Source organism: Acinonyx jubatus, chromosome A3 (genome assembly GCF_027475565.1).
Source record: "Acinonyx jubatus isolate Ajub_Pintada_27869175 chromosome A3, VMU_Ajub_asm_v1.0, whole genome shotgun sequence".
Taxonomy (NCBI): Eukaryota; Metazoa; Chordata; class Mammalia; order Carnivora; family Felidae; genus Acinonyx; species Acinonyx jubatus.
In genome coordinates this window covers 91,622,803-91,636,808 of record NC_069388.1, presented here as the reverse complement: position 1 = coordinate 91,636,808, position 14,006 = coordinate 91,622,803, and the positions used below count along the sequence as shown (strand labels likewise).

At 36.7% G+C, this 14,006-nt stretch overlaps 1 protein-coding gene across 1 annotated transcript; it reads left to right on the top strand.

Annotated features, from left to right (window-relative positions):
- The first annotated feature begins 5,967 nt into the window (after positions 1 to 5,967).
- LRRTM4 (leucine rich repeat transmembrane neuronal 4) lies at positions 5,968 to 13,697 on the top strand. Its single transcript, XM_027072105.2, has 3 exons — positions 5,968 to 6,412; positions 6,693 to 6,843; positions 8,674 to 13,697. The coding sequence occupies exons 2-3, from the start codon at positions 6,840 to 6,842 to the stop codon at positions 10,224 to 10,226; spliced, it is 1,557 nt and encodes a 518-aa protein (XP_026927906.2). The 5' UTR covers positions 5,968 to 6,412; positions 6,693 to 6,839; the 3' UTR covers positions 10,227 to 13,697.
- The last annotated feature ends 309 nt before the right edge of the window (positions 13,698 to 14,006 follow it).

Sequence of the window (14,006 nt, the reverse complement as noted above, 5' to 3'; positions counted from 1 at the left end):
GTTTTGAGATAACAAAAATTCATATTATATCCTTAGTTCATAAAGTCTCAAATCTGTAAATGGAATATTAGATCTGCCATATTAATACTGTATGTTTTATATAAAGCTCACACATAAGCACTGTCCCCCTGTTCCAGTGTAGGATCAGTTGTGGGTGGAAACGTCTGCTACCTGGGAATCATAAAAAAAGTATGGTCACTTTCTCTCATTCTCTCTTACCTCCTCTCACCCTTACTTACTATTGTTTCAGACTGCCCCAGAAATCTTCTTGGTTGACTTAACAATTATCAAAAGGTTTTTTGATCTCTAGTCCTAGCAGATGTCAAAAGATATTTCTCTTTTTCATGTACACATTGTTAGATCCTTAATAGCTCCATTGGACCAAATTTCCCTTGACAAGGATGACATATTTTTTTCTTCATCTATCTAGTACCTTCCAAACTTGATTGGTTTCTGTTTTTGTTGTTTGTTCGTTTTTTTGGGCAGAGGGGCAGAGTTTGCAAACCCTTTCTGTTGGGGGTATCACCAGGTTTTAAAATGGCTTCAGGCCGACACTTTCTCTGTCATATAGTCCTCTCCTGTGTGGAAAACACATGTGCATATTTTTTATCCAGACAAACCAAGTAAAAGCCAGTCCCAACACTGTTTTAAATCACTAGTTTATAGAAGAGCAGTTGGATACAAATCATGTCTCTGGTAAATGGAATAAGTTAAAGTTACCTGCTCAGATGGCTCAACCTTTTTATTAATATTTGTGGAGAAGACACATTATTTCATTTCCCTTAATTCCAGTTTCCCAAACAGCCTCTCTCTTGCTCTCTGAGTAAGTTGCTCTCTTAAGTTTGCATTTCAAAGAGGTGGTTTAGATAAGAACTACCAGAGAAGACTGGGTAGAATATTTACATCTCAAAGGCATAGAGAAAGAATGCCTGTTCCTCCAAGTAGCACTTTTGTTCCCTAAGGCCAGAATTTTTCAATATAAGCCTTCGTTTTGAGATAAATAGTGGAGGGTTTGGGATTAGTTAAAATGGTAGGTGAATTATGAATTGTTTCTAGAGCTGTTTCTGGTTTTATAAACATTTGTAAGATAAGAGCAGTTGCTTTTAATTGTTCAAAGAATTGGCTTGCAGCCCCAATGATATCAAGAGGTTGAACTACCCATTCAATTAAATTATCCTCAGTTTGCTTCTTTATATCAGGGAGAAGATCTTCACCTAAAACGGAAATAAAATATTCCTGTATTCTAGATTAGAGCTTTGTCTTTCACTTGTTTCTCATTCCCTCTGAGTCCATTTAGCTTAGAGGAGGAGGCCTAAAAATGTTATCAGGCTCTGAATATCAGCTTTCAATTTGAACAACTTCTAACCACTGAGATGCTTAAAATATCATTTGAAATATCTTGCCAGAAAAAAAAAATCATCATTTTTAGCCAGGACTAGTTTCAGCCATTTACAAACAGTAAATGTTCCTGGAAGTATGAACCACTGACCTGTAAAACCAAGAGGCATCCCCAAAGAGGGTGGAGAAGATATTACCCTCCCAAGATCCAAAGCCACCCCCAAAGATAACCAGAAGAAAGAGACATTTTTTTCTGTTTAAGGGAATAATGTAGCAGTTTATCACAAAATCTCTCATGGTTCTGTTAACACTATGAAGGGTTCTTATGGGGGCCCTCCTTCCAGAGTATATACCGAGCTATCTGTAAGGCCACTAATTTGGTAGACTTTTGTTTATGTTCCTGCTGTCTCTTAATAGTGGAAAGACAATTCAGACAGAGGATTAGTAGACTGAGTACTCAGATAACGAAAGGCAGGGGGGTGGGGGGGGGGTAGATAGGAGGCAATAGGAGTTACCTCTGTTTGATGATCTTGTTTTTTGTTTTAATATATTTTTAATTTGGCATTAGGCTTTTTAGCAAATATGTCAATGAAGCTATTTTGGAATTTTGAAACTTTTTGGAGACTTATGCATACCAATTAAAATTGATACCCCATTGTATTTATTTGTTTTGGGAACTCTTGCTTTCAAATGCACTTCTAAAATGAACAATCTTGTCTAATTGGAATGTTCCCTATTGGGGTTTGGCACCAATGCCCAAGAAAGAGTTTGTGACATGTCTTTGTTGCAAAAAGGTGGTTTTATTAAAGCACGGGGACAGGAACAGTGGCCAGAAGAAGCTGCCCAGAGATTGTGAGGAGTAATTGATTATATACTTGGGAATTGGGGGAAGTAAAGGCAAGGGGAAGTTTAGAGGATTTCCATATGCTAAAGAAGACTCTCAGGATCCTGGAAACCTAACTATTGTCAAGCTAAGGTTGTTTTTCCCTCTTGTAAAGCATTCATATTAAGACAGTTGGGAGTTCCTGGAGGAATGCTGTACTCTGCGTGCCTCAAATACTTGTCAATGGGCTGCAGGTTATAAGGAAATTTAATTTTGTCATTTCTTTCTGCCTTTGTTTCCCACATCATTCCCCATAATGGCCGCTGTAATTCTAGATTGCCTTTAGTAAAATTTTTCCATTTTTGTAGGTATGTACAGCTTCTGAGACCCACATTACTTAGCCATAAAATAAGCAGGTGTGCCAGAAGGTGGCACTCTCAAATCTTTGGAATGTAAGGATCCTATTTCTTTTAGGTACTCCTTTGGTGTCCCAGAGCAAAATTAGTAATACCTAACAGGGATGTGTCACTGGCTTGAGGATTATGTGCATTTTACAGTGTTCCTCATTACCTGGAAATTTTCTTGAGGTTGCATGTGACCTAGTGTCAGTCTAACCCATTCTGTAGCCACCTAATCCTAACATGAAAGTCTTAGAGTTAGGTGGCAAGTGCTTTAACAGCTTTTAAGTGTTCCACCCGTGTAATCCACCAATTTTGTAGCTTTGGCTTCCACGATTCCCATTAGCAATGGCCTTTACCTTATGTGCCTATTAACAGAAATCAACAGTAGCCTGGACAAGAGATGGCATTTTGTGCCCCGCTAACAGTTTCCAATGTGGAACTGAGTACTGAGGAGAGGACCCAACAAATGGGGACTGCAAACTGGGATTCCAATCAAGTGAAAAACTGCAGAATGAAGCACCAGGAGTTCCCAATATGGCGTCTGGGGACTGAACCAAAGTCTAGGGGCTGAGGTTCTGGTAGAACTGTTACCTTAAGCTGACCTGCCCTGGACTAGAAAGACAATTATGATTATTATGATTATTTATTTTAGAGAGAGAGAGAGAGAGAGAAAGAGGGACAGAAGGAGTGGGGGGGAGGTTATCCTGAGCAGGCTCCACACTCAATCCCTCAATACCTCAATCCCCTCAATCCCATAACCCTGGGAGCATGATCTGAGCCAGAATCAAAAGTCAGATGCTCAACTGCCTGAGCGACCTAGGTGTCCCTAGAAAGCCGATTAGACCAAGAGTTCAATGCAAAGAGAGCAGAACTCAGAACTCAGAGGAACTTACCTGTGGCCCTAAGAAATGGCAAGAAAGACAAATAATTCAAAGGATTCATGAGTAATTGTGCCTGTGTTTCTTGTTGTCCCCTCAAATACACACATTTCCTTTGAATTCCATCACTGCCACCAAAACAGTTAAACCAAAATTCAACTCCATCATTTCTAAAGATCTTATTGCCTTTATTCGGTGATTCATGAATTGGGGAGCGTTCCATCTAGCAGATAGAAAGGGGCTCTAAGAAGCCATAAAAATTAGACACTGTTATAGACCAAAGGGAATAGGACAAAGATATTATATTAGAAAAAGGCAGGTTGGTTGTGACAAGGTCACAACCTTCAGGGAATAAAGGGAACTATCAGACAGATGGATGACCTTACTAGTGTTGACCAGGTGATTCCTTATTGACTGGTTTAAGATTCTGTTTTCCTGGAGTGGCCAAACTGTAATTAAGTTAAATCCTGGTTTGTCAATATGAGGCTTAACATAAGTAACCCCATTTGGTGCCTTTGTCTTATTTTTAACACTCTACAATTAAGCTAAGGTGTAGGTATACCACCCTCATTTCCTTCGGTGAAGGGTGTGTGTGTGTGTGTGTACATGTAAGTAATACCAGGACAACTCATTCCAAAGAAGTCCTTCTCACAACATCTTTTGTCCCTCTTAACTCTCTTGGCCCTTTTGTGCCCTCACAGTGTGTTCAAGAATCACAGTGTATAATTGACTTTTGACAAAATTCTTTGTAAAATCTGCATGTGATTTAGTGTCTGCTTTGAAATTTGGCATCTATTAGATCTTAGTACTTCAAAGAAAGCTTGCTTTTTAGTTGGTTATTACACCATCAATGTGGGTAACACCATTAGATTTTTCCAATCCACTATCAAAAGCTGCTCTTTCTTATATCTTATATTCAAACAAAGGAAAATGTACACATATGTGCACAAGCATATGTATATGTGCATATATGTTATACGTACCACGTAGTCGTCATATTTAAAAGAAACAGAAAATACAAATAGATAAAAAAAAAACATAAAAGATGAAATGAAATCCATGCAAAATTCATCTCCCAGGAAAATCTACTCTATACAGTTTATTTTGCCTCCATGTACAACTGAAAATAGGTACAAAAGTAGACTCCCTAATCATCCTTTTTCCTGTGTTCTCTGCCTCTACTCACCTTGCTTTATACATTGTGGTCATCATTCCCTGTCAACAAATACAAGTAATTTTATTTTAATTTTAAGGGCAGCATGTGTTCTAATCATGAATGTATTAATTTTTCTTAACATGACCCTCTGTTATTGAATATTTGGGTAGGATGTTTGTTTCTATGTAAACTATACTATGAACAAATTATATGTGTATCATTTATGTTTATTTCCTTAGAAAGGTATACCTTTTTCATTAACCAAATAAAATTCCCTCTTTGGGTGTTCATTTGCATTTCAATAGGTATTAAGCCTTAAGCCAAAAGTATACATTTCTAAAATAGAAATTCAAGTATCAGTTAATGAGAAAGGGATATATTTGGGGGGACATATTATCTCTTTCTGTTCCTTGAAAAATCTTAGTAATTAGATAAATTGCCTGTTACTGCCTACACATAAATCTGAGTCAAATTATTTATGTTATTTATATGATAAGCCCTCCTTATTAATATTTTGGCAGTTTGGTTAGTAATCTCATCTAGCAGTCTCTCTCCGTGTTACATTAGTTCATTCTTTTGGATTGTTCCAAAAATCTTCTGCCAGAGGATTATGAAATAAACAAGTAAAGAGGAGAAACAAAATGGAAGGTGATGGATCATTATTTTTTTTTCTCAAAGTCCAATGCAAGTTGATGGAAAGCACAGGCTTTTAAAAATATATATTGCAGGTGTTTCATCATTTCATCTTTCCTAATTGTGAGGATACTTGGCAAATTTTAGAGAAATACAACAGTGATACAGAACTCACATGCTTTTTTTTTTCTTCTGGAATTGTACATTATAAGTAACTTGCACAAAAATGCATTATGAATGTAGACAACTTTAAAATATGGTGACTGCACAAGGATGTCAATTATACTCTGGAATAAAACTCTTATCTAAGTAACATTTAGTTTCTCTTAGTTACCTGCACTTTTGTTAATATAGTATTAAAGGTAACTACTTTAAGACTAAGAACGTACACTTCAAGAAAGTAATGATCCAGACTGTTTAATAAGATGTGCAAAATTGCATAGTGTATTTAATGATCAAAAGTTGGGAATTTAAAAATTAGATCTAAAAATTTTAAGTAACTATCTTTAAAAGTGATCTCATATTTTTCCCTTGAGTTAAGATTGCTTCTCTCTGTGACTTGCTTAAAAAATATAAATAAATAAACTGACAGCAATAACAACAAAAAAGCTCAAATGATTTCTGCTGAAAAAAGATAATAAATCTGTGATCTGTGCAAAGAAATAAAAAGGCCCAGGGAACTTTTAAAAGCTGCTAATTGGGTAATATTTAGCCAGTATTTTACTTATTATTTAATATCACTGAATGGAATCCTTGGCATAACCCTTTCATAATATATATATTATTGGAGAGAAAAAAAAAGTGATCCTGTGCCTTTAATTTCCCTTTCTGAGAGAGGGAAGGCTGCACACCACTGACAGGCTCACTTGTTCCTGTCTTTAATGTGCAATCTGTTTTCTCCAGCGGAGGGCACTCAGTGTATCACAAACTCAAGCATTAGCACCAACAAGCTCTGAGCATCATCAGTCTCTGGAAAGCCTTCTGAATTAGACAAGGGCTGCCTCTCAGCACAGCTACAAAACACTTTAAACCTGACCAGCTAAATGGATAAACCTAGCCTGCATAGCTTTTAAACTGGGGTCTCATACAGCACAGGAGGCCTACTTGCTTCAAGAACTGAAAATCCAGAGGATGAATTGCTTTATCTGGGAATGGCAAAAGCCAGCACAATAAGGAATGCCAGGTATTCTGAAGATTTTCTTTTTTTTTTCCTTTTTTTTTTTTCACCTCTCTTTTTACAGAGAACTTGGTTACCTTCGAAATGGGCTGTAGCTTTTTTGCACAGATTGCCAATTACTGCTGATGGGTCTCTGGTGAATTACACAATGGTCCTCAGAGCTTAGAGGCCCTCCCCCTCCCCCCCCCACGGGCTTCCTTTTCCCTGCCCCCCCCCAATCCCACCCCATGCTGATTTTTTTTTTCATATATGTATATATATTTTTTGCCTGTCCTCTCCGGGGAAGTTTGTATGGGGCTACTAGCTCACATGTGGGATCAGAATGGTGTGAATGACAGCCGCACTGTGTCATGAAGGTGGTGGTGGTTTCAGCACGAGAGACCAAATAAGAAGAAAGCTGAGAGAGGGGGGAACCGTTTTTGGATGACAAAGGATGGGTAAGTGAACTTTTGTTGTTTCCTTCTTAGCAAAACTGATCCTCTTGGCTTCCTATTCTCAGTCGTGGCATTAGCTGATAAAAGACGGGGAAACAGGCAAAAAGCAGCAGCCTCTGAGTTTGCCAGTTGACTCAGTATAGTTGCTATTATATTTTTAGATCATTTTCCTTTTAGTAGTTTTTTCTTTTTAAATCTGTAAATGCATAACACGGACTCAAACAGACTCTAGAGAAATATCTTTAAGACTGTGTCTTCTGTATGCGTTTCTACAGCTTGGGAATTGAGCCTGAGATAAATATTGTGTTTGCTTCTATTTCTTGATAATATTAACCACGCTTGTATTTCTGGTCGCGGTCAGGAAGAATGTTAACACTTTACTGTGTGTGTGTAGGGGTGGGGTCATTACTTTATCAGAGGTCGCTCAAGGGTTTGTTTTATCTTTGAAGCTGTATCCTAAACACAGCTTCCAAATTTCCAGCAGTCATTTGCCAGTCTTATTTTTTCAAGTGTGACTGGCTTTTTTCCCCCCTTTCCCCTGTCTGGAAGAGCTGGAATGTATTTCAATGAGATTGTAACTGGCAAAAGGACAGAGAGCAAGATCGGGTTTCAAATTAAAAAAACAAAACAAAACAAAAACCTGGTTGAGTGAAGGAAGGAGAGCTTTTTAATTAGAGGTTTGGCTGATTGCCTCTTGCTTAAAATATGAATATTTAAGATAAATAAAGAAACTGCAGCACACAGGGTTCCCCCCCCCTTACCGCTAAGAAATAATAAATCTACTGTTGACAGAGGAAAGAAGTCCCTTAACATGCTGTGACTTGGAAATGCAGCACAAGTGCCAATACATTGCAACTTTGCAGGTTTTTGGAAGTTAATGGAGGTAGGGGAGGAAAAAAAAAGTCTGAGAAATTTGAGCAGGTCGGTTTGGAAATGGGGGGTAGTAGTCTATTGCTTCTCTTCTTGTTTTTTCCCCAAATTTGCAAAAGCAACTATGTTAAAAATAACAGCAAAACTAATACTACACAAAATTATTTTTCATTTTATGCAAATATTTAATAAGAATTTGACAGTCTTAACTTTGACATGTTCTGTGTTATCAGTAGTTAGGGCTCTGGGCTGATGTATCTATTGCTGGGCAAGAGAGCCACGGTAGGCAGGTCCTCCTGAATGCTGAGAGCATATATGCTTATTAACACGTTGAGAGTACCTCACGCTGTTAGTAGTCTTCATACCATGCTTCACTGGTTGCCCATACTAGTCCCAATGCCAGTTGTTCAGAGCTCATGTATTGTTATTCCATTATGCAATAAGGATACAGTTTCAGGCAGGGCAAACTTGGGTTACCTTGACAGCTTACTGAACCTCTTTTGTCAAATCAAAGTCTGTTTGCTCAACTAGGAAAGATGTCCAAGTACAGGGTTTTCTAAGTCACAGTGTTGCCATTACCGGAAGACTCGGTACTCTTCATTTTGGTGCTGATGTTCAACAGAATGACTACCCAAATATTATTGTTATTGAAATGTTGGCGTTAAGTGATAAGACAGGCTGTGTGCTTTTCAGTGTTGATGCCTGTATGAACTCCTGAAACTCGGGAAAGATTTTCTTAGTTCCACGGCACTGTGGTGATTTGAAAATCAAGGAAGAAAGAAGGAAACCTGAATAGCAAACATGCAACACTGAAGAAAATAAGACTTCAGATGTTGAATACATTGTTCTTAAATCAACTGTCCCATGACTGCACTAGATGGAATGCCCCTGATATCGGTAAGCTGGCGGTGATTTATATTAATAGCTTTACAATGTGCATTTGTCTTCTTTTTAATATTGTAGGTTTCCGTTTAATTACGCAGCTGAGAGGCATGCGTGTGGTGCTAGTGCTACTTCCTACACTGCTGCTTGTTATGCTCACGGGGGCTCAGAGAGCTTGCCCAAAGAACTGCAGATGTGATGGCAAAATTGTATACTGTGAGTCTCATGCTTTCGCAGATATCCCTGAGAACATTTCTGGAGGGTCACAAGGCTTATCATTAAGGTTCAACAGCATTCAGAAACTCAAATCCAATCAGTTTGCTGGCCTTAACCAGCTTATATGGCTTTATCTGGACCATAATTACATTAGCTCAGTGGATGAAGATGCCTTTCAAGGGATCCGTAGACTGAAAGAATTAATTCTAAGCTCCAACAAAATTACCTATCTGCACAATAAAACATTTCACCCAGTTCCCAATCTCCGCAATCTGGATCTCTCCTACAATAAACTTCAGACATTGCAATCAGAACAATTTAAAGGTCTTCGGAAACTCATCATTTTGCACTTGAGATCTAACTCATTAAAGACTGTGCCGATAAGAGTGTTTCAAGACTGTCGAAATCTTGACTTTCTGGATTTGGGTTATAATCGTCTTCGAAGCTTGTCCCGAAATGCTTTTGCTGGCCTCTTGAAGTTGAAGGAGCTCCACTTGGAGCACAATCAGTTTTCCAAGATCAATTTTGCTCATTTTCCACGTCTCTTCAATCTCCGCTCAATTTACTTACAGTGGAACAGGATTCGTTCCATTAGCCAAGGCTTGACATGGACTTGGAGTTCCTTACACAACTTGGATTTATCAGGGAATGACATCCAAGGAATTGAGCCGGGCACATTTAAATGTCTACCCAATTTGCAAAAATTGAATTTGGATTCCAACAAGCTTACCAACATCTCACAGGAAACTGTCAATGCGTGGATATCATTAATATCCATCACTTTGTCTGGAAATATGTGGGAATGCAGTCGGAGCATCTGTCCTCTATTTTATTGGCTTAAGAATTTCAAAGGAAATAAGGAAAGCACCATGATATGTGCAGGACCTAAGCATATCCAGGGGGAGAAGGTTAGTGATGCAGTGGAAACCTATAATATCTGCTCTGAAGTTCAGGTGGTCAACACAGAAAAATCACACCTGGTACCCCAAACGCCCCAGAAGCCTCTGATTATCCCTAAACCTACATTTTCCAAATCTGACCCCACCCAGCCCACCCTTGAAACACCAAGCCCTTCCCCAGGGTTTCAGATTCCTGGCACAGAGCAAGAGTATGAGCATGTTTCCTTTCACAAAATTATTGCAGGGAGTGTGGCTCTGTTTCTCTCAGTGGCCATGATCCTCTTGGTAATCTATGTGTCTTGGAAACGCTACCCAGCCAGCATGAAACAACTTCAACAACATTCTCTTATGAAGCGGCGGCGGAAAAAGACCAGAGAGTCTGAAAGACAAATGAATTCCCCTTTACAGGAGTATTATGTGGACTACAAGCCTACAAACTCTGAGACCATGGATATATCCGTTAATGGATCTGGGCCCTGCACATATACCATCTCTGGCTCCAGGGAATGCGAGGTATGAACCATGATCCTCCTAAAAGCATTTCTGCTGCGGGGAAGGAGAGGTAAATGTTTGAAGCCCTAGAGGTGTCTCTAATCACTAGAAAGATTAATGACCCTTTTGCTTTTGGGTTTTTGCTCAGTGTGAAAGGTTACTTAATTAAATTACAACCACCAGGAAATTGACTGTTTTCTTTATTTTTTTTTAAATGGTTGAAACTTGAAGGAAGTTCATTCAAGGATGAGATTAAGTTGGAATAAAGCACTATGTTAAAACATCTGTTTTTTTTTTTTTTAACAGTTTGTATACAGAGGTTGGACTTACAAACATACATACACACAAAACTTTTTCATTCTAAAATTAACGTCTGGTTCTTGTTGTTTGACTTCTGTAATGGAGTAAAGAAGGAGAGACCAGCTTAATTTAAAAACAAAGTGATTTTACCAAAATTCCAGGAGGTAATGAAGATTTAAACCAAAGAGCAATTTACCCAAGGGTTGATTTTGTTGTAAATTTTTAGTTATAATTAAAGCATGCAACAGGGATCTCACAGGGATAACTTTCCGTGTTATTTGCCATTTAGTTATTATACCAGCATAGAGAATGTCAGAGGCCTACTGTGTAATTGTATTAGGCTTTTAAAGATGTTTTTCTTTCTTCTTTCCTTCTTTCCTGCCTTCCTTTTTTTTTTTTTTTTTTTTTAAATACTGGACATAGATCACTTTTCATAGGTTTTCTTAAGTGCTGGCTATTTGTATGTAATCAGAATGAAACTTAAGTTCCATGTTTTGGCTATGTCCCTGGTAACTAAAATCAGGTCCTGATATTGTGGATGATTTAGCAATAATATAATGACAGGCATAACAGGGACTGTTTGTCAATGTTGCTGTCATCCCCAACAAAAATCATGTATATTCTTGTGAAACTTATCCAAAACTAAGTGATGCAAATATTTACAAATAAAAAGAGAGAGATTTGAGTTCTGGGTATTTTCCCTTATTGTAACATTAGCTTCAAATGAAGGCATTCCATGTTACCTTATTTTCATTTTCATGAGATTGAAGTTTGGATCCAGTTTCTGATTATTTAATTTTAAAGATTACTTACAGTAACTTGCTTATGCATAGAAAATAGTCACAGATTTCCAGCTTGTTGATAAGTAGTACTGGATGCAAATTATTCTTTGCTTGGTAAAGTTGATCAAAAAGTACAAAGATCATGACTGCCAAGGCCTTGTTGCTGGAATAGAGTAGCAAAGAGAGAAAGTAAGTTCTGGCACAATGTTGTCTTAATATCTAATTTTAGATGATTTGTTGTTCAAAGGAAAGTTTTAATGAGTATTTAATGAGTATTTTCCCCTTTTTATTACTAGTTATAACAGTTGGAACAGATAATTTGCTCTACGATTATATATACCCAAAGTTTCCATAGTTCTAAAGGCAGATGCTGAGGGAAACGTTTTCAGACAAAGAACTGAGTTTGAAATATTCTCCAACTGAGTAGAATTTGGAATACTGAACTATTTTTCACAGAGTTCATTTTCTCCTTTTTGTGTATGATTGAAAATAAGAATAGTAATCCCAGTAAAACATCCCTGAAAGAAACCTTCCTAAACAATTAACCTTAAAAATTAAGGAGAATAAGATATTTTATATGAGTCCTAACAAGACTTGATGATTTTATTGCAGGCTGACATTTATACAATGTACATGAATATTAGTAAAACAAGTTCATCCTGTTTTATTCTAGATTCTCTTTGTATTTTGAGATCCTCTTAAAGCATAGTAGTACAAAAGAGAAAGGAGAATCCAAGTCCATTCATTCATTTTCTCTGGACTTTTGTAGTAGAGAGGTGATTTTTATTTATTATAATCACCAAGAAAGAAGAAAGATTCTTAAAGAACTAGGACTTGAGTATAGTGATTTCTAAAGCTTTTCCTGAGTTCTTAAATTCCAGAGATTATTCTTTTAAAGACCCTTGACTTTACCATGATTAGAACGAAATAAAAACATGTTTTATTCCATAAAAACATGAGTGTTTCAAATCACATTTTGATACTATGTGTATTAGGTAGAGGGGAGTTTATGATCATGAAATTGCAGTGGCACTGTTGGAGTTGAACGTGGTGTTAAGACATATTAAATAATGAAGTACACAATTAAGTGTTGTAATGAAGAAAGTTGAAATGGTAACTCTGCTGAAGTAGATCAAACTCTCCGTGCCCTAAAACATGGGAAATGGTAGGTTATACATTTAAGACCATTAACTCACAGGGTCTAATGAAGCTGCATTTGAGTGAATATTAACCTGTTTTCCAACACAAACACATACAAACATTTCAGCCACCACCACCCCCTTTTGACAGGATAGTCAGTCTACTACAGTTGTAGAAATGAGTTATAAGAAATGAGAATAGTTATAAGAAATGAGAAAAAGCAAATTCTTAGAAAGTGTGGTGAGAACCATAATTTCCTCTTATGTCTTTGTCACTATGGAGTAAAATATCTCCTGTTGACAAAATTTCTCTACAGAATGAAGCCAAGAGAGAGGAGTGATTTGTCCAATTCTTTTAGGACTATAGAGGTGTGCCGAGTTATAGTCTGCTGTTGCTTTTATAAACCTCACATATTAATAGCTTAGAAAAATAAAGAATCAATATATTTACAATACAATTTTGTGAGGTAGTCTTTTTTTTAATTCAGAACACCAAACTCTACCCAATAAAGCCATAAATACTTAACTAGAAAACTTAGCACTAAGTGCCTTGAAAACAAACTGCATTAAATTGAAACTTCCACTTATACAACTGTTACATTTAGTTATTGTGATCTAAATATAGTTCAAATATCCGTTTTGTCTATTTCTTTTAAGAAGAAAATAAAAATATTAAGATCGCTGATTAGAATGGTGTCTGAGTTAACATACAAATATAAAATATAGCATGCAGTTCAATAAGTGAATAACTTTGGCTCTATTCTTTATAAGTTTTAATTTTTGAAAAGTCCACGTGCACATTCTAGGTTAATACATTGAAGAAGGATATTATAATACCTTAGGCAGTAAAACTCTCTTATATCTATAAAAGAAGAATAGAGTAGATAGTAGTGAATAATTAATATGATATATGGCACAATTCTAATAGATACATACATCTCAATCATCATACTTTGAGTGGAGCAGTGTGCTTGGTTGAACTGAATCATTTAATTTGTCTCTCCTCAATATGTGCTCTGAAAGGAGTACTTCAAGCCAGAAGGATACAGCTTTGCCTGAAGCTTAGTAAGGTGTTATTAAAAGAGAAAATTGCAAATAGGTACTTTTGAAAATAGTTTGTGGTGCTTTGCATAGCTTTATCTCATTAAAAATATTACAAGAATTATGAAGGTACTTTATTTTGCATACCAAAATTTTACTTGATAATTATACAGAACAATTTTGAACACCTGTTTTTTCTAGGGTATGGTATATTAACTGAAATTAGCAAGGACCTTTATAAAACTATTGTGAGTATGGGAGAAGAGAGAACACTTCAAGTTTGTCTTGTGAATTAAAAAAAAATGAAATTGGTAAAACCTTAACATGAATGAATAAATGAAAGTGGTCTCTAAAGAAATTCTCCATTCCAAGTATTTTAAAAGTTAACTAATTGAAATATAAAGTTTAATGATCCCATAATGCTAACAGTGCTGCCATTAGGAAAATGAGACTATAGGTGACACTAGATATGTATTTTCCAGATATTTGATATTTTAGTTATAACTCTTCAAAATCAAGTAAAATATAATGGTTGCAATTGGGCT